The sequence below is a fragment of the Fistularia commersonii genome, chromosome 25 (genome assembly GCF_037954325.1).
Source record: "Fistularia commersonii isolate RoL2024-O1a breed Wild chromosome 25, RoL_Fcom_v1.0, whole genome shotgun sequence".
Taxonomy (NCBI): Eukaryota; Metazoa; Chordata; class Actinopteri; order Syngnathiformes; family Fistulariidae; genus Fistularia; species Fistularia commersonii.
In genome coordinates, this window is record NC_141308.1 from 2,421,073 (window position 1) to 2,442,929 (window position 21,857).

The 21,857-nt window shown below is 40.6% G+C and overlaps 1 protein-coding gene across 3 annotated transcripts; it reads left to right on the forward strand.

The window, feature by feature from the left end:
* Positions 1–20,735, forward strand: nyap2b (neuronal tyrosine-phosphorylated phosphoinositide-3-kinase adaptor 2b). 3 transcript variants are annotated; one of them, XM_086172392.1, is made up of 8 exons: positions 57–561; positions 639–969; positions 3,269–3,463; positions 7,622–7,935; positions 13,052–14,128; positions 16,464–17,723; positions 17,839–17,942; positions 18,266–20,735. In XM_086172392.1, exons 3-8 carry the CDS (start codon positions 3,285–3,287, stop codon positions 18,548–18,550), a joined length of 3,219 nt encoding a protein of 1,072 aa, XP_086028518.1. In that variant the 5' UTR covers positions 57–561; positions 639–969; positions 3,269–3,284; the 3' UTR covers positions 18,551–20,735. The 3 variants fall into 3 exon arrangements, with proteins under 3 accessions (XP_086028517.1, XP_086028518.1, XP_086028519.1); XM_086172391.1 differs by having other exon boundaries at positions 1–969; XM_086172393.1 differs by lacking the exon at positions 639–969.
* The last annotated feature ends 1,122 nt before the right edge of the window (positions 20,736–21,857 follow it).

Below are 21,857 nucleotides of genomic sequence, written 5' to 3' on the forward strand. Positions count from 1 at the left end.
GTGGTGCTGAAAGCAGAAAACAGATTTAGGCTCCAGTTACTGTGCAGGCACAAATGGATGGCAGTGTAAAGGCACTGGAGAGTAACAGAAAAAGAAAAACAAGTAGCAGGAAGAGGACAGAAGAGACAAGGTTATAAGTGCTCGTGAAAATGAGTTGAAAAGCCTGCAGCACGGGAAATAGTGCTAGGAAATGAAAAGAGAGAGGAGAGATAGAGAGGATGACGTTGTAGCAGCTACAGTAGGCAGTGGGCGTGTACTTGTTGTGATCTATAGCTGGGAAGCCCAGTGTCATCTGCTTAAGCTAAGACTGACAGAACAGACCTGTGTTGACCAGCAGGACAGAGGGAAAAGCAGGGAACGTCATACCTGGACACGCACACCACCGTGCTCTACCTCAGTTTCAACCTTCAGGGCACTGTGGATGAGGAACCCTTTCACCTGACTGACACTCAGGGACATTTTGTGTATTTGGACACATCAAAACGGAGAAACATTATGGAAGACTTAATTTTGCAACTCTCATAAGAACAGTCGGGTCTGCAACTGGAAGGGGAGTTTGAGGTGAGAATGCATTAGTGTGTATGCTTGCATTCGCGGTTACGGTCTATTACTACACTGCATCTTCATTTTATCTCTAGTATGTGCTGATGTGTGGAGCAGTAAAGCTGGCACCCCACAAGGTGTTTTGCACCATCTGGATAACAGCTCCCCTCTCTCCTCAGGGGGGAGCATTGGGTTGGGCTCCCAGTGGTCCAGTTCCCCTCTTGTACTAACCTAATCCTGGGTCACTTGGACTCCTTTTAAACACCAAGTTATTGGACCGTACAATGGATGGAAGTCTCTGTGGATTTAACTGGAATAGTGCACTATTACTCCAGCAAAGGTCAGAGTTCACAAGTGTGTATTGGACACATCAGGGGAAGAAAGAAGACGTCTTGGTATATACACCAGCAGGTCCACATCCCTACTGTAAGTATGCAACATGACTGATTTGCAATATTATTTGTTTTGGACTTCAAAAAACTCACAACAAAATATAATTCCCTTTAACTCCCCCGCTCATTATGCACATAAATCTTTTTCTTAACACCTTCTACTTGCACTCACTAGAAAAGAATAAAGCTCTAAGGAGCAACAAAAAGTTCTTGGAGTAGTGTCTGTTGCAGCAGATCTCTGTCTGAGTTTGCGGCTTATTTGGTCAAATAACTCACACTTATGCACTTACGCGTGCACACACACTGAATGCAAGCGCATATACATTCTGTCACCAGTTGACTGGCCATGGAATCTTTCTGACATAGTGTCCAAGGCATAGCCATGCTACCCTTCTCATGTGACATGGTTGCCTAGAAACAGAAAAGATGTGCCACTTTCGTTTACTTTTCAAGTAAAGTGCACATCTGCACTCCAACTGTTACAACCCATGTCAACTAGGTCAAATAAAAAAGAGAAAAGATTGGGTCTAAAAAGAGAAAATTGATCATGTGCTTTGGAATGAGCATAATAGGAGGTTTAAATTTTGAATGATTGACCATTTTATAGAGGTGACCAAATGAGAGTAGCATTTTACAGTGATGAGTTTTGGAAGGACAATCCAATGTGAAAGGCTTGGTTGATAGACACAGTGTGATAAACAAAGCTGATACCAGTGCAGAGTGCTGCCGCAGGCTCACAAGGATTATGCAGACAGGCTTAATTCAGCTCAAGCACTGTTTGAACTGTTCTTTCCTATTGCAGCACCAATAACACCTTTAACTGGTGCACCTAATTCCTCCAAAGATTTTTTTGTGTAATTCATTTTTTGGCTTTGCACTTTCAGTTCAGACCCTGTGTATTAATAAGACCTGATAACCAGGTGAAAGTATTTCTACACTACCTCACTTGACACATGGCTCCTGTGTCCTGGTTTGAACTCCACCCCAAAGGATGTTTTAACCCCCTCATATAAGTCTCAGTGTCTATTAAAATTAGGATGAAGAGAATTGCAAACAGGTAGTAGGGACCTGTTTGGAATCATGCTGGTCTGATTCATGGAGAGACACAAGGTAGAGGGATGGTGAGGATGGCCAGACAATGGCTAGCCTCTAAACTGGCCCTGCAATCTCCATCTGGCTGCCCTCCAAGCACCCCTCCCACACACACACACACACACACACACACACACACACACACACACACAATCACACAATCACACACACACACACACAGTTATCACACCCCGCCTCCCCCTGCCCACATGCACTTACAATCAGTGCTTCACTCACACGTAAACAACCATGAGTCTTAGGCTGATCTGAATACACTGACCTACATAAAAAGCATGTGCTGTCTTCATCTCTTCCAATACTGGCCTCTACAAATTTTCTTTAGATTGCTGTATATGATGTACTGTACTATACTGTAGCAACTGTAACTGTGCATTATTCAGGCAAATGCACATGGAACATGTTTGCACACTGAATTCTATAGTTAACTGCTTCATGACTTCTCTGGATTTTAAGAAGCTGCAAACAATGCTTTGTTAAGGGAAATATTCCTATTTAGAAACAGTAAATCACAGGATACTTGCAGAATACGTCCGCCATACACATTTTGTTTGAAGGCATCATAAATAACATCTCATTGAAGATAGATAAGACTCTTGTTCCACAGATGTTTTAAATCAATCGCTAGAAACCAGACCGGCAGGGGGGAGACTGATTACTTTCCTTACAAAAAGGTTATTTCTTTTGCTTAATCTGTTTAGTGCAATACAGTCCAAAAGAACAGCCCTTGTGCTGTTATATTTAAATCATGGTTCCACTGTCAGAAAGTTCAGAGTTATTGTTGTGTTGTTATAGATAAACAGAGCTTATTCATGAAGCCAAGATTTCTATACCAGCTTCTCTTTATTTTCATTAAAACCCATGGTTTATAAAATACATTAAAAATGCAAAGAAAAAAACAATTGCATGACTAATTACAACAACACACCGGGCCTGTTTACTGTATTTACTTGTATATATTTCCATATCATCCATGCTTGTGTGTCTTTGCGTATGGATTTATACTGCACCCAGTGCACTGAGGAGGCTCCAACCTTCCAAGTCAGAAATCAGAAACAACAGCAAACAACAGTGACACAAAAACTCTGCAATCATACTTGAAAATGTTTAAAACTATTAAGATGTATTGTGTAAGATAATCACAGAAATACTGTAAGTCTATGTTGTTCTACAGTAACATCATTCTTTAACAATAATTGTCACAATTTTTATTTTGTTACCAGTGGAGACACTTGAAGTATGATGAGCTCCAAAGAGGAGGAAACTCTACGATTTTTCCATTATGTCGAGGAGAATGGGCTGAGAGCGTACAACGGCCTAATCGCTCAGAACCTGGACCATGCCAGGAATGAGAGAAATAAGTTATTTCTGCCAGAAAAAAATGACAAGAAGAGAAAACAGGAGGAAGCCATAAGGAGGTAAGAGGACATCAAACAATTAGACAAGTGTTTCAAAAAGGGGGAAAGTACCCCTAATTTGCAAGTGCAGATATCTGTCTAAGAGCTGATATCTCAAACAGCATTAATACTTAAGCTCTGCAAATCTTTAGTACAGTAATGGACTTGCCAACATTTGATGAATTTCGCACACCAGTCATAAAAGCAAACCAAGAGGACGGTTTTCCAAAAATGCAAGGATTTCACTCGGGTTATCTCAGGAAGAGGTTGTAAGGAATTGGGACAAGTGGCCAGAGGGTTCCTCTTGCAATGGCAGTTTGCCACATTTTGAGAATTGCAAGTGGACTGGTACGCTCGATGATCTATATGGGATAATTAACTTTTTCACTTTTAGACTTATTTGGGACTTGTCCTTGGAATGAGGTCATCGCTGTTCCATTTTTGAGTTGTAAAAGCTATTAGAATTGAGGCACAGACCATCTCAAAAATGTGTATTAATTGGTTTGAACTTGTCAGGTTTTGATGTTATTTTGTGATATCTGTTAAAGGATTTACATTTCTTAAACCCACAAAACAACTTTAATTTCAATAGAATCTATGGTTAAAAAAGAAACATGGTGTTTAAACTAAAATAATTAGCTTTTACATTTATTTGATGTCATCAAAATGTTTCTTAAGAATCCAGATATAGTGTCACGTGCACTCTCACATCTTGAAATGCTTAAAGATCATTTAACGATAAGGAAATACAAAAGTAAGTCCTGGGCTAAAAATTGCTTGCTTATAATGGCTGAATCATATTCAATTTAATTTTACAAAGTCTTGATAAAATATGTTTCTAAGAAACATGATCATCCTTTAAATCATGCTTACTTTTGATTGTAAAAACTTACCAGTCTCATCTACCACAGTACTTTTTTGGTTAATTATGATAAGAAGCTCTTGTGTGATGACATAAAAGTATACCATCCTGAATGGTGAACAAAACATAATCACACATTCAAAACACAACCACATGGATGCAGCATGCTTGCATGTGGAGAAACCAACAAACAATAACTCTTCGGAGATTACAAAGTTACACTTAGTTAGAGTGAGGGCGTGGACTCCCCTGTCTGTTTTTTTTTTTTTTTCAGATCTTCATATTCCCCCAAATGTTTAAATAATAACTTACTTTAATATATCACATTGACAAGTAAGACACGGTGCAACTGTTACGTGATGAACTTGCGCAGAATGTATATTAAGAGTTACTATATTATTGTAATGAGTTGCAGCAGTGATTGGTGCCACTTCCTGAATGTTGCATAAGCTCTCTGACATTCATGTTCTATGAAATGTCTTGCATGTTTATGACGTAGTGCTGTTTGTTGGTGAAAAATGGGGCAGTTTGAGTTCACTTTCATTTACTTGCAAAGTAGTCACCGAGAATGAGGCTAGCACACAGTTTACTGAAATACGGTATATTCTCCTGTTTTGTAGCGTTTATTATGAGATTAGATTCACTCAGTGAGATTGTGCAAGGTTTTGATAATCAGCAGTGAAAACTCAAGCTCTCTCTCTGAGTCTTCTTGATTTACTATGTGCTGGCTCATCACATTATAAACAATTTAGATAGAGGACAATCAATCTGGTTGATAAGTTTTCAAATTACCACACAAACCTTTAATCAAATGTTATAGCAGGCTTGAGAGACATCTGGATATGGCATTATGGGAAACTCTGTCCCTGTAAAAACAAAACAAAATTAAATAAATGTATAAATAAATACATTCCTGTCATTCTGTCAGAAGGGGTTTCACCTGCGTATATTCTGCAACATATTTATGACGATATGAATCCTAAAGCAACACAGGTTGTGCACGTTTGATTAATTTAGTGCAATTTTGGACCCTACTTGCTGTCAAATGAAAGAATGATGTCTCTACTTTCATTGGTAGTTTATTGTCCAAACACAGTATGGACAGCATTGCAAGGTTTGTTACAAATTGGCTTGAAATTTGATATTACACTCTTTCCTTTGCTCAGTTTGATGCGGTCCTGTGCAGTTATTTGGTGATGAGATGATGCCTGGGGAAAGTGGCATCTACTGTCCCGCTACCCTTCCATTTCCTTTCAGTGAAACTGAAATATTTATACACAGTCACTGGAGGAAGAGTCTAAAAAATAACTGGATTTTTCATGAGGCCTATAAGTAGGTCAATGAAGCGACCCATTTTTAACTGACTGAGAGTGAACACCAGTGTGAGAATTCATGTGAACGTGTAGTTCTGCATGTGAAAGCACATACGCGCATCCTTTTGAACATGAGTGACCACAACAATAGGAAAATGATGCATAAGTGTTAAAAAAGGATAGGAAAAATTGAAGTGCACGGTAAGGTTAAAATGGAGAAAGAACATCTTGCGGCAAATGATGACTTGTTTAAGAGCAGGGGGAAGAGGGAAAAAAAGACGGTCTAAGATTTAGCATAAAGTCGATTGCAGGAGACGTGTTCTGCCTGGTGACAGCTGGAGCAGCCACTGGCCAATCAGATTAGCACATTAGAAGTGAGTGACGCGGGCCTTCCTGCACACTGCTCTCTTGCACTGTATTGTTTCTCATTGGAAGAACTTGTTAATACAGTCATTCACAGACGAATGCATCCAGGTATTCTAGTGCACAAATACACTCTTGAGTAATCCCTATATAAATATGCATGGAAAATTTAAAGCGTTTCTATTTTTCCAGTGCAGTGTGAGCTTTATGAAGTCCTCCCTGTGCTGTCACAGAGAAAGAACCAGAGCAAATCCAAGTGATCCAAGTCCACCTGTGGTCCGTCCTCTAGCCAATCACTGGGCAAATAGACTATAAATAACCTAGTCACTACTTCTCAAGCCACACCCACACACACATAATCCTTGAATATGGTCGCACGCGTACAAAGTCATAAAGGCACCCAAAACATGAGAGGCAATTTGGTTGCTGTTCTCCCCCTACTTGTAGCTGAATACCAACAGAGATCTCTTTTAATTGCTACTTAGAGTTGAATTTGTGTATTTGTATTGTGTATCCAGTAATTGGGTCATTTGTTGTTTAGCTGAAATGAGTCTGGCAGTGTGACACCTCCTGCAGCACCTTTGTATCGAAGAAGCAGCCTTCTGTGAATGGAAGTTGACAGGGTTATGATTTATACATGATGAAATCTTTCCCTGCATACACAATTTTAGCATTTTTTAAGCGTTTGTGTCTGGTTTTCACGAATAACGTGTTGCTAGGCAAAGTTCTTGACCAATGAGCCCACCAAACCACCTGCCTTCTGTTCAGCAGCTTGCTGGGGTTGTATGGTGCAGTTACAGAGTCAGCAAAGTCATACACTCAGGGATCAAACACACATTTATTTACTCCCCAATGCATACACACACTCTCTCAAGATAAGAATTTGTAGCAAAATGCATGCAAATTCAAAATGTTTCATGCTATTTTGAATGCTAAATTCTTTTACATTAAGCCTAATTATGAGTTTCTGATGGGATGGATGAATTAATAAATAAATTCGGGAGAGATGAGGCATGTGTTCTGTAGACTTGTCCAAAATATTTTCCCTAAATACTCTCAAAATCGACAGGCCACAACTTTCCTCTTCTGTCTCTCTCTCTCTCTCTCTCTCTCTCTCTCTCTCTCTCTCATGCACAAACTCTCTCTTACACACACACATACACACACACACACACGGATACCATCAACAACACAACACAGGCCAATCATCCATTTATCAGGATAATGTACATGCCTGGGGACGTCCCCGGGCATCATTATGCGTTTAGCTGAGTGAGTGGCATCAGTCATAACGGGGGTTAAATTCAAATCAATTCTTTTCCCTAAAAGGGATCCTGCTGTCACTGGCATTAAGACATCAATTACTGTTGCTTTAAATCTCTCTTCACATAGAGAGGTCAATCCAAATGTCTTGCAATCATTGTTTTTTGCATGCCAACTTTATGCTTTCATCTGTCTTTATGTAACAAAAAAATATAGAATGTATGAACATACATGGGCCATTCTAAATATTTCTGAACGTAGTCCAGATTATTTGACTGTATCTTACTTTTTAAGTTTTTGGCATGTTGAGGTTTTATGCATAATTCTTGTGACCTAAATCCCAAAACCTTTTCTTTAATGCCCTCTTCTCTGTTTTAGGACGGGTGAGGACATAGCAACGGAAGGCAAACACTTACGTATGGGCTCTATCACTATGCCAGAACCCCAGGAGCGAATGCCTTTGCCCCATCCGCACGCCCTTTCCTCCGGGCAGGGATTCTCCGTGAGATCTCAGTCCCTTCACTCTGTCGGTGGTGGGAACAGTGGGGGTGGAGAGGAAGAGGTGGGAAGCCCAACCTCCAGGAAGCAGCCCCCACCCAAGCCAAGGAGGGATCCGGCCACCAAACTGAGCATGTCTTCTGAGGCGGTGGACCACAGTCCTGTGTCCACCTGCCGCGGGGAGCGATGTGATGGTAAGTGGTAGTGTCACTTTACACCAAACAGCTCAGCTATATTTAGCTTCTCTCTTCAATGCACTCTTCAAAAGCTTTCCACGCACAATGAAATGAAGTCTAGCAACAGTATTTGGTCCAAACTGCAAACGATTGTTGTCGTCTTGAGCATCATGATGTCTAACCATGATTTATTGTCAAAGATTGGATATACTACAGTCATACACTCCAAAACATATACATACACAGGCACATACACACACAAACAAGCATATACATATACACATATATATCAATTCCCGCTATTAATTCAGAAAATGATTTCAGCTATCCATCCATCATCTGCTGCTTATGCGGGTCGTAGGGTATTTAAAAATCAGAATGTTTGATTTATTCTTACTTTCTACAACTTCCTGCTTACTATAAACTCATTTGAAACAAGTTCAGCATTTTTTCAAGACAAATCAGTAACAAGCATTGCAAGACTATGAATGACATGAATGACAAGGAACTTTGTCTTTAGATAAAATGGGACGCCTATGAGACCATTAATCAAGATAAAATAAGAGCATAAAATACACTATATCAAAACAGTGTTATAAAAGCCTCAGTGGATGCATAAGGAATAGCTTGAACTAAATGACATTTTACCTAAAAGAAGCAAAATACATATTGTTCAATGGGAAATGCAAAAATATTATTGAACATTTGATTTGATTAATTTGTTTAGAATGAATTGCTCATAGTTTAGGAAGCCAGCATAACTTAATGTTATGTTGCAAATGCTGTATAACAATGTGACATGAGGTTGTGAGAGTAAAATACAAATAGCAGGTTTTGACTGCATTTCATTTTGGATGCTCCAAAGCCAATGTGCTGGGAAGGGAGTCACCCAGCCTGCCTCAGATTGGTGGGAATCTTTCTATGTGCACATAGATCTTCCTGGGCACCACGGCAACCATCCCACAGAAACAAGACCCCTTGTAGCCCAGCCAATCACAACACCACTGTGCAGCTTGGGCCAATACGGCTCCAGAGATACTGAAGTATGAGGCTTCGCAGCCAATCAGACTGCAAGTGTGGGGGTGTTCCTGTCTGAGGGGAGGGTTGTGTGATGTGTAGCGGGAAGGGGAGGAGCTTGTCCAAGTAGAATTCATTCAGGAGGAGCGATTGACCTAGATTCTATTTCCCCAGGAGGAGAGCGGATGGGGGCTGCGGGTAAACACATTCACTTCAGGGGGAGGGGGGATAAAAGGGAGCAATAGAATGAGAGGGGACGGGAAGTGAGGGATGTTTGCAAGGATGGATTCATCAGCAGTGTTTAAAGTTATCCACCACGCATGTCTGCATTTATGCAAGTGATCATTTTGCAAAACTAAAAATGTTATCACAATGAATTTACGTACAAATTATTTTGGACGACACAAAACTATCTAAGACACGTGCGCAAAGAAATTGGACGGATAAATAACAGTCAAGTGACACTAATTGAAGTGCTAGGTTTTTGTGGACCTACAGAGAATTAATGAAATATCCAATTGATTAACTTATTTATCATTGTTTGCAACTCATCGGTTTGCCCTCAGCTTGCATTTGCAAGCTTGCAAGAATAGGGCATTTCCACATCAGCTTTACTTTTCTGAGCAAACTCACATATTTTTAGTCTTGCTATATTAGTAATGTATTCTTGCTGCGTGGTATGCAGATTGCTTATAGCAACATACCAGGATACATATAGACAAGAAGGAAGGTCTGTGTATTTGAGGTCATGGGACATTCTTAAGCGCATTTGATTGAGTGTGCGTGACATTAAGGGTCAACCATCTAATTTCAAATTATCTTTTAAACTCCTTTTAAAATCTCATGTGGATCTGAAACATGGCATGCAAGTGATTTGGCAAGACTTCAGATATATTAAAAATACATTAAAAAGGTGTTTATTTATCTGTGGGGGCATCTCTGTTTGGACTTGTTTTAGGTACATGTCTTGGATGTTTTACACCAGCCCTGATCTTGTTTACAGCACAAGTGGTTTGGTCTAAAAGGTGCGGTACTCAAGGGAGCACTTTGTTTGAAAATGAAGTGCGCTTAGTAAATTCCTGGCAAACTCAGAAGCTTGCAGAGTTAGGTATGAGTTGGTGTGTTCATTTGGACACAAGAGAGAATTTGACTCCAATACCGGGTCAGAACTAGCATGTTCTTTGCGCATACATTTCGCATCTGTTCCAAACTAGGGCCCCAATTTTTGAGGGGATGAAAAACAATCTGAAAAATCCAAATCGGTGCATATTTGACTTTTACACTTACAGTTCATATGAAATTAATATTAGAAATCTTTGGTCTGTTGAAGCAAAGGTAGGAGATTTATGGAAAGCTAATCACATTATTTTCTCAATAAAATCCTTATCATCACTGTGCTTAGAAAAAGAAAATATCACATCAGGTAGAAATGTATTCCATTTGGTACTCGTCTGGCAGAAATAACACCTCACTTGCTATTTAATTAGAAATTATAGGCCTCATACATTTTTGAATATGCTGTAAGAGGAACCAATGTACGATGCAGCCACACAGGGCTATAATATGTAATGGCATGCTTCATTTTTGGTCAAAACTTTTGGCAGCTCCCAGACTTCAGCTTCTTCAAGAGCATCTGAAAGATTATGTACATACCGCATTTGTCCTCTCAAACTTTGCACCACATAAGATCCTACAAATCACTGATTGCTGTGGGGGAATGTCTAATAACACAATAGAACAACTAACTTCAATAACAGGACTGTATTTTCATGGTAATGTCATGCTTTTTTGACATTGTACCTGACCCAAATGCAAAACACTTTAAGGGGTTTATTACAAAGGAAGTGAACATTGCTGTGCTAGATCCAGGTTGCCTCCGGCATCGTGTCACAGGAGTCTCAGGAACTTGTTAAGAAAGGCGATCGGAGTCACGGTAATCCCAGGAACTAGGAAATTGCGAGGAAAGGCGAGATGTAGCATTCTGGAACAAGGAACTTGTGAGGAAAAGCAAGATGTAGAATTGAGGACTCGGGAACGAAACAGAGATACAGAGATCGTACTGTGGAGATGAAGATCCCCCAGAAAGGAAGGAATAGAATCTGGGAGAATAAGTTTGTGTGGAGGTAGCCACTGTAAGTGAGATGCTCTGGCACCGAAGGGCTGGCAGCAGGCTTTCCTTAAGCTCAGCATGACGAGGCCTGTTGATCCTCACTGCACTGCACACCTGCTGGAGTCCACCCTCCAGTGTTTGGCAGTGAGATGGTCCCTGGTGTAAATAATGCAAATGTAAAGGTTCTGCATAAGGATTTGCATGCAAAAAAAAGGTAGTAACTACAAGTAATAACTGAAAAAAATTATCATCAAAATATAAAGAGAAAAGCAAACACTGTTGCATCAAAACTGTGACAGTTTATTAAAACTATGTTGAATGTTGAGAGGCAACTACCATTGAGATGAATATACAGAGGTTTTACTCTTTGAACCGCTAACTGCATGTTTTTATTCACATTGTATACCCATAATATTTGGAATTACATTTCCTCACATAACTCTTCCTAGACTCAAGAAGATACTGAACAGCATATCTTCTAGGCATCAACCTCATATCCACAAAAGTAATTTTTGAAAGAGGTAAATAACTTGAAAGAGGTAAATAATAATGATTCACTTTAATTTGTGGTGGTATGGTCTTTTTAAAACCTGTATGAAATAAGTATAAGCCTCCCCTGATATCCATATCCGCAGGTGGAGGCATGTGTGCTGTCGCGTGCATGTCCACACGCTTGTCGCGTGGTGGTGGTGAGTCATACAGTCAGAGCAAATATATGCATATGACCAGACCATCTGCAGTCTGAATTATTCAAAAAAAAAGCTGCAGTTTGAGGATGTTCAGTCATGAGCAGGTCATGAGCTGTTGACTATGCTTGTCTCCACATTCCATCTGAGAAGAGGACATTCTGTTGCAAACACCTGCCCAAGATCCACATTTTGAAAATCCTGCTGCTATACAACCCTGTGCACTGTCAATCGCTTTCATTTTCAAAATCCGACAGGCCTCGTACTGCTGCCTCATTGCACCATATTCAAAGTGATTCACACTGCATTCTACGTCATTACCATCAGAAAAAAGATCACCAATGTGTGTGTGTGACCCAGATACTATGCTCACATACTGCTCTACTGCTGTATATCTGGCCTAGAAACACGCATATGCCTTAGCTACTCTAACATATCTGATTCAAGATATTGCTCTCAGCAATCCATGCTGACCTACATCTGACCCAAAGAGCTACAGCTTGCTTCATGATAAAGTCAAATTCTGTTAATGATTAATGATAAACGATTCAAAAATTTCAAATAATATAAAGAAGGCTAAACCTTGTAATGTTGCTTTACCATGGATTGGATAGGCAAGCAACAACCAAATGATTAATTAGAAAATGAACATAAAATGAGATCATAAAATGATACACAGTATACCCTTGTTTTTCACGGGGGTTTACGTTCCAAAAAGAGCCAGTGATAGGCAAAATCCTTGAAGTTGAAATCTTTATTTTTTTTTTACAATTATTATACAATTAAATACTCTATTATACATTTCTGCTGTCGTCCTTATGTTTTTTTCTTCCTTCTTTATGGAACGAACGGAAGATTCATTAATTCCGTAATGCCGACCTACAGCCGCATAGCTTTTACCTTCCCTTAGCATGTCCAGGAGTTTAACTTTATCTGCGATAGATAGCATCTTCCGCTGCCTTTTGGGCCCTGCCGCAGGTGCTTTTGTCGGTCCAGAGCGTTTTGTCAACATTATGGGTTTTAGAGAAACTCGAAATTGCAAGAGAATTTGCACGTACGTAATGTAAATTTGGCAAGCCGTTTTACATACGTGTACATATTAAACTGCAACATTATTGACGCACAGGTAGAGAAGAAGCGAGTGACTTTTTAGCCAATCAGAATGCAGAACACAGTGCACGATGCAAATCCGTGAAGTAGCGAAATCGTGAAAAGTAAACCACATTATAGTGAGGGATCACTGTATCATGGACTGTAATTTTAAGCGACTAAATGAGATCCATGTCACGAATACTTGTGTAACGTTTGGTCTATCTTTCAGCACCTCAAGGATGCAGTGAGGACTGTAGGAGGGTACCTCCACCTAAACCGAAGAGGAATCCCAACACGCAGCTCAGTGTTTCCTTTGATGAGTCATACATAAAAAACCATGCAGGAGGTGGTGTTTGCCCTCCTAAGTCCCTCCATCATGTCACCTCTCCCTGCAAACGCAACCCCTCGCCGCCACAGAGCGATGACAGCCCAAATGACGACTGTGAGGATGAACCTGTCTACATAGAGATGGGGGGAATCGATGTTGGCGCACGAGAACTGTTGAAGAGTGAGGATGATGAGCCGGGAGAAAGCGTGTATGAAGAGATGAAGTACCCAGCTCTGGACGATATGGAGTACCGCACCGATCCTATAGGATGTCGTTCCGCATGTCCTACTCCAGCACCATATGACCCCGAACCCCTCAGTCGTTGCTCCACCCCCCGAAACATTCCTCTGTGTGACATTCCGGCACCGTTTCCTAATTTACTTACACATCGGCCTCCGCTGCTGGTGTTCCCCCCAGCACCAGCCCAGTGTTCACCCAACTCAGACGAGTCTCCCCTCACGCCTCTAGATGTAGCAAAGTTACCAGTGCTGGAGAATCAGTCGTACAGCAAATCTCCCACCTCTTCCACAGAGCCACCAAACTCTGCACACCTCCGCAGGGAGCTCACCGCCACTCCGACCCTCACTGTCTCCGGGCGCTCCTCCGCCCCTCCTCTGCCCTGTACTCTCTACAAATCCTCAAATTCATCCTCATATCAACGCAGCCACTCTGCTTGCCCATCACCAGTCAGCATGGGCCGTTGTCTCACTCCTTTGAGCCTCATGCGCACACCTCCATTTGATTCTCCTGTGCCGTTTCCCGGGGGTCTGCCAAGGAGTGCCTCTGCCACCCCACACGGCAAAGGCTCTCCACCTCAAGATGTTGTGGGGAGACTTCATGGCTCGATGCAAAATGTATCATCGGGGCGCTCACGGACACCCACCAGTCCACTGGATGAACTGACCAACCTCTTCACCACAGGCAGGAATATGTTGAAGAAAAATGCCAGTGGCAGAAAGTCAAAAGAGCCCGGAGAAAGTGAGTCAAGTGATATCTATAACTCAAAATGTAGCCAAGCATTCCTCGACATTATTGCTTGAGAAGAATGGACAGCATATAATTGTACATCTGGAAGAAACTGCAGGAGAAAGACTTAAATTACAAGAATTATTGAAATTTTGAATTGAAAAGAAATACAAGAGCATAGTATTCATCCACAAGTAGATGCAATTAAAGCTGTCATTTATGACTTCCTTATCCTGATAAGAAGTTCTACCCATTTCCCTCAACAGTGTAGAGCATAATGTATATTGCTATGGCAATTGAAACTCCTTTAAATTAATATTTTGACAGTAAGAAAACACATTTTAAATTACCAATCAGGGTGTTGGTACCTCTCTCTGCAACCTTCCATCAAAAAAAAGAAAATCAAGTTCCAGCAAGCCAAGCCAAGCCAAGCCAAGTATAGATCATCATTAGATCACAGGAGATTTGCAAGTAAAGCAGACAGCATTTCTCTGAAAGCTACTCATGGCATTAAGCCACCACACAGCATTATTTTTAAACATGTAATCATCCTGTTTAAATACAGATAGCATGCAACACTTTCATAGGCCATTGAGTTAGAAAAATAAACAATGTGCTGCGATAAAAATTGCATTATTTAATGAGTATTCTAAGATAAATGGAGTTGATACAAAACCTATGTGACTCAAACCATATAATTCATGGATTACTTTATCATGCATTATTTGACAAAGGGGCCCTTTAAGGTTGTATTAAATTAAAAGAGATGGGCTGATCATTTGGATCAAGATTTGACATGAATATAACTGAGTTGTAATGTCCCCCAGATACATACTATGTCTTGTCCCAGCCGAGTTGGAGGGTCCAAAGCTTTAAAAAAAAAAAACCAAAACCTTTAATCAACAGAGATTTATTCAAGTGCATTTCATACATAAATCATAAAAGCACAGCAAAGAGCCCACACATATATCCCTACTCAATGCTCTCAGCAACTACAACATAGCAACAGTGGAAGAAGATCCCTGTTTCTTATTTGCAGATTCCCTCCCGATGAGTAATGCAGCCAATCACAGCTCATGGTATGCTGTCTTCAACAAAGCAACGCATTACTGCTGGGAATGGCTATGACACTGATTTCTACACCTGATCAGAAGATTTCTGATTCCCTTTTCATTCCAATTGGCTCTTTTCCCACTTCTTGTTAAGCCAGTCAGACACCTGGAGCAGATCTGCTGATAAGGTGACAGGCAGCTGCGATAAGATTTAGCTCTTTTCCTGAGCTTGTCAATTGCATTATTTTAGTAGTGAACCATGAACATTTGATGTTTGATTCTCACATTATTATGAGTATAATAAGTGTTAATCCATGTTCCTTACCAGAAGATTTTTAATAGGACTTTAATTTCTGCACATGTGAATTTTTAAAATTGATTTAGCTATACTACACATCACATAGCTCCTTATATTTAAACAAACTTGACAATGACATACTGTAGCTCTGATGTACTGACAGATTGTGCACACTGGCCTATGATTGGCCTATGAGGTCACACACTGTAATAAGTATCCAAGGAATCACCCACCACGATGAATGGAGGCTGATTTTTCTCCTCCTTTTTGAGGCAGCAAGGCAGCAACAACTTAGCTGACCCACTTACCAACTGGTTAATCAACATACATTCTAACACGGACACGCACACACACACACACGCATACGAACCTGCGGAATGATAAGATGCCTGTGGTACTGTATGGTAAAGCACATATAGCACTCATAGGGAGGACCTATATGAAAATCAACCAATGCATGTAAAGATCTTATATGTGCAGTGATGCTTTATAATGTTGTGAATTAGCACTCTATCAGTAGCATGCATAGGATTCTGTTTTATCATTTGGTACCTCCCCGTCCACTCACACATGCACACGCACACACACACACAAACATAAACACACACAGTCAGATTGCATCTATTAACCAACCCTATTGATTGAACCAAAAATAAATTTGCACCACATGATGGTGGATTGAATTTTTTGCCTAAACTAAGAGCTTAAATACCTGACTCTTAACTTCCAGTGGGTTGCAACTATTTCTTGAGTGGGATGTGAGCGACATCTAGAGGACATTAGTAATAGTGCAGAAGCTTGGGGGGGGGGGCACAAAAATAACAGAATTAATGAACCCACAAAAATGTAATAATGGCATTTATATTTGCAAAGTAGATGTAGATTTGCAAGACTTACATGTTTAATTGAATATATGGCCTGCTTTGATTAATTTGATGCATTGTCAGATAAGTATCTCTTTGAAATCATCATATGTTTTCTATCATCTCATTTTCAGCCGAGTCCAAAAGCAAGTCGCACAGCGATTCAAAGCGAGAAGGCAAGGACCGCCACGGTCACAGCAAGGATTCCAAACGAGAGTCCAAAGAGCGCCACAGCAAAGAATCTTCACACCGGAGAGACCGGGACAAAGAAAAAGACAAGGAAAAAGACAGATCTAGCAATGTAGAGCCTCTGACGCATAGGCGAAACAGTAAAGACCGTAACTGTAGTGGCCTAGATGCACCACCTGTCCGCAGGGACAGCAGGGACCAGAGTTGCAGTAATGTGGAGCCTGTTCCTGTACGGTGGGACAAAGACAGGACCTGCGGCTCCTCAGAGCCCACACCACTGATGAGAAGAGACTCGAAGGACAGGGGCATTAGCAATGGAGAGTTGATGCCAAGAAGAGACAGCAAGGACAGGAGTGGGGGGCACGGAATGGAGTCCTTACTTAAACAGGACAGCAAGGACAGAGAGAGATTGCAAGATCAACCACCTGAAGTGCTACCAAGACAAGACAGCAAAGAGGGGGGAAGAAATAGTGTGGACTGCAGTCACGATAGTAGAGAGCAACTGCATGACCAGCCATCTGAGTTTCTCCCCAGACAGGATATCAAGGAGAAACCCAGAAACGGCATGGACTCCAAATATGACAAACCACCTGAGCTCTTACCCAGACAAGACAGCAAAGACAGAGCTAGAGGCGGTGCAGAGTATAGGCACGACGGCAAAGAGCACCGTCCCGAGTTGTTACCGCGACAAGATAGCAAAGAGAGTGCAAGGAATGACATGGAGCACAGGCACGATGGTAGAATAGACCAGCCTCCTGACATCGTTCCCAGACAAGAAGCATCGAGGTGCAGCAACAGCAAGGAACGGGTCGGGTATTGTTCTGACTCAGGGGGGAGAGAGAAGACCTGCCATAACGGTGATGGTCCTCCTCCTCCTCTCTTACCCAGGCAGGATAGTAAAGATTTGAATCGAACTGGCCTTGAAGTTAGACGGAACAGCAAAGACAGAAGCATAAATGGCTCAGATCAGTATGACGCTAAAGCCACCAAGAGCCCCACTGCAATGGAAAACAGGTGTGATAGTAAAGAGAGGGGCTACAGATCTGATGGCACACCCCGGCGGGAAAGTAAAGTCAATTACACTGCAGACCAGTCAAAAGCACAAGAGAGAAATGGCAACACAGTGTCAGGGCAGCATTCATCCACACCCTCTCACCACGGGAGATCATCTGGCAGCCCACCAATGACTATGGGGACTGGAAATGGTGATTATTAAAATAGAGCAAAACTCTTTAAAAATACTTGTGCATTGAATATCCAGTGAAATTTGTATGTTTTTTTTCCCTTCTAAGTAGCTTACAGTTTTCTTTGTCTTTGTAGATTTGAAAGCCACACCTAAGTATGGCCGCTCACCTCCTATGCCTACTCATCCATCCCCAGTGGGAACTCCTCAGAGAAGAGCGGCAGAAACACATCAGAGCCAGGTGAGGAGAAATGATTTCTTACCGCTCCTGATTTACAATCTGAAATTATATCATTCATTGATTTGTTACTCTGCAACAAAAAGCAATAACCTTCAATGAATGTTTAAGGTCACACACATAAAACTTCCATTGCAATAGGATTTGAAAACTAGAAACTGTGGATTCGCCACTTTTAGACTCACTGTTGTGACCATGAGTTGTTTCCTACTTTATTTGATGGTTATGTTAGAAAGAAACACATCAAAGCTGAACCTATGTCTCCTCAGAGACAGAGCTACTGTCAGTTTTTGTTGTCCCTGTTGAGCACTGTCACTTTTTTACAGATGCCCCAGATGCCATGGATGTGCGGAGACACCACAATGCTAGAGCAGATTGAGAGGAAACGTACACTTTGCAAGGAAATCCGTTCAAGACAACATCCACACCTGCAGAAATATATAGAGAGGCCTCCTCCTGACAGAAATCAGGACAGGCATCAGGAGCGGAGTCAGTGCAAGCAAGAAAGTGCATCAGTCCAGTCGGCTTGGGGAAAAAGCAGTGGGTCAAAAAAGATTCGTCCACCCCCCTACCCTACTCAAACAACTGTATTCTGGGACACAGCTATCTGACATAAATGAAAAACACATCTTCTCCACCCTTCCACATAACCCTATTTATCCATTCCCTTGCTCTACGAGGTCATTAAGACAGCCAAGAAGAGCACTGACGTTATGATGCTCTCTGATGTCAAAGGACAATGATGGTTACCATAGCAATATTTCTGCTTGTTCAGGTTGTCATGTTTTACCTTCACTGGTGATATTTGATATTTTTCTAATTCCTGTGACTGGATTCTTGTAATATAATCTGTAGAATAGATATTTGATGAATCGATATTTTCTGAATCTGATGGGGGATTAAAATCAGCCTAAATTAAGAAGTGTAGATGTAGATGCAATCTAATATTTGTTTTTATGTTGTTTTTATTTAAGCTAATTTGAATTGAAAGCATAATCTATCAATACTTGTACTGTAGTAGCATAATTTCTTATGCCCAATTGTTGTGCTTGCAGGCACTAAAACTAATGGAATATTCCCTTCTGTTGACATATATTTTACATTTTTACTTCTGTATTGTCAGTTGAGGAGTTGTGTCTATTTGCTTTAGACTTCAACACTCTCCATTCCAGGTCCTGTATGTGCAAGAATGTACAGCAGTCGGTCCTAGAACAGACAGGGAAACTTTTTGAGCTTCAATTTGTATATTACAGTAAGAAGCAGTGTCCTTCCTTCATCAAAGCCTTTGCAATTTTTAGATCATTTTAAAGGAAAAAAAAAGGTTGGCTTTCATTTAGTAGAAAAGACAGAACTTGTGTCATGTTCCTGCCTTGTTCTACCGTATGCTACATAGGTAAGTTGAGGAGATCGTAAATTAGAACATACATTAAAAACAATTTACTTTCCAAAACCAGCCAAAGCCTGCTTAAAGCGAGAAGTGGTGTGGTTGCAGTTTTGATGGTTGGTTATTAGCGATGGGGTTGGTGGCAATAGCTTGTGAATACCACCGCCCTTACTTTGCCATGCACATTGCAAGCACCATGACACAGTGTAAATACTTGATGCCAACTACCAGCCTGTACAATCAACACCTGAGCTTTTAGAACATTTACTTAATTTTAATTCAGATTATGATAGCCATATGAACTTGCTGAAGAAGTAACTGTCAAGATTATGTTTATATATATATTTTTCAAATGTTCCAAGTGATGAGCTGTGCCATGTATTTCTGATTTAATTTCCTTTCATTTTAATTGCATTTATTTATTTATTCAAATTTGCTGGGAGATGACGCATCAGGAGAGTGGCTGTGTGGTTCATACAGTCATTTACTGACTGGCTGTCCCATAAAATATTCACACTTCAATTGGCTGGCAATGATGTTAGAGAGATCATATCTTATAAGGACCTATAACATGGCAACAGCTCTCCCCAGTCAAAAATGGCAGGGGTTGCACAAGGGCCTAGAAATCTTTAAGGCTTTGTAAAGAATACTGCACTACCCATAAACTTCCTTCTCATTTAATCAGGCTGGTAACATAAGGTAGATGTCCTGTTCCCACTGCTCTCCCACTACCTCAGCCTCCTACTTACATCATCGAAATTGGTTCCCCTTTGCACATTAAAATGCAATGTCCACATTGCCAAAATACAATGGGGTTGACAAATGAGCTAGCCCTCGGAGTGCAAGTGCAGTACCCCCTCTCTGGTGATAATCAATGCTACAGAGGTAAAATTTGGTGTGGGTGTGCATGTGTGTACGTGTGTGCATGTATGTGCGCGCACACGTGTGTGTGTGTGTGTGTGTGTGTGTGTGTGTGTGTGTGTGTGTGTGTGTGTGCGTGCGCGCGCCTGCGAGCATGCGTGCGTGTGGTTGTGTCTAAAAACATGATTGAAGGAGGGAGCTGTGTGTTGTTGTGTGCCAAGCTACACTGTATGCAAGATAAATTTATAAAAATGATTGTTTTCAGACATTCACTTAGCCCTACCCACAAAGATGATAAGGGTAGAGGTTGGAAATGTAATAACGATGATGTACAATCTTTTTGTGTGTATAAACGTGCACTGTGAAAAGAAAGAGAGCACCACACTGTCAGAGTCTTATGTCCTATTGCACTGAGTGTTCTCTTGTTTTGCGTAATGAAAAAGAAAAAGAAAAGACATGTTTGAGGAAAAAAGTACTGTATTTTGATTGTCACTGGGTTCTGTCGAGAGAAGTAAATAAATATGAACTTGAAACCCGCTACGAAAAAGAAAGATTTTGTTGAATTGTTTTTTGTTTGTTTTCTTGTTTTTTTTCTTGTGTGAATTGTTGTGTTTTGTCTGTCTTTTTAGATTATTGAGCTCTTTTGTTTCCAGGTATTAACCTAGTGAACATAGACAAAGTAGACAAGACACCAATTTTACCTTCGGAGAACAACAGGTTGAGAAGAAAAACTATCAAAAATGTCTCAGTGAAAAAACAGTTTTGCTACTATGGTTGAAAGGTGAGTGAAACTAAAAACATAAAGCTTCAACATCAGTCCAAATCATGTGTTCAATAAACCTGAATACAGTGTCTGAATACAATGTCCAGTAGACAATTTCAGTGACAGTGACAAGATGAACTAAAGAAACATTACTCTGATTTAAAAGCTGGTCAAGATTCAAAACAGCCAAAAAATGAACAAGGTCATGGGATGTCCTTCTATTTTCTGTAGTAGACACTACACTGACTAGTCATCCCGCAGCTCAGTGATTTGAAGTGGTGGCTGTAATTGGGGGAATAAACTTGCCCGTTCATAAACAGTATTCAGCATTGGTACAGTCCCTCATGATTATTTCAAGATTCGTCATGTCTTCATCACCCAGACCTATATTAATTAACTTATATTTGTAAGAGAGCACCTTTGTCAACAGTAAACCAAAGAAACCTGAGTTGTTCCAGAATATACCCTGGTATACAAGGTCAGTGAAAACATGCTCAGCAGTTGTTTGAGTGTAACAGGTTGCAACAAATTTAAATCTTCTTCACCACACTGTATGTTTGCGTCATCTGATATAGCACAATTGCACCACCTTTCTTAATTCCTTTGCAGCCTCTAACTTTAAAATTTCCTCCAGGTGCTAAGTCTCAAAGCTATCCTGGTAAACAAGGCTTATAATAGTGAACTGTCATATCAACAAGCAACAAATAAGAGGAATAAGACAAACATTTTCTCCAATAAAATGAAGGCAAAATTAAGCATTGGAAAATACAGGCCATAAAAGTCATGAAAAAAATGCCATTTGCTGTTTACATACAAACACAGAGTAAAGAAAATGTTGCATCCAATTCAAGATTCAACGTTAATATGAAATAGTCTGCACATTAAGACCAATTCAGGCGAAAGAGAGTTT

Bases quoted from the DNA above. Each gene is read 5' to 3' on its own strand.
- nyap2b (XM_086172391.1), top strand. From the start codon at position 3,285: ATGATGAGCTCCAAAGAGGAGGAAACTCTACGATTTTTCCATTATGTC. The intron at 3,464-7,621 runs GTAAGAGGACAT...TCTCTGTTTTAG, and splicing joins CAGGAGGAAGCCATAAGGAG to GACGGGTGAGGACATAGCAA. The intron at 17,943-18,265 runs GTGAGGAGAAAT...ACTTTTTTACAG, and splicing joins CAGAAACACATCAGAGCCAG to ATGCCCCAGATGCCATGGAT.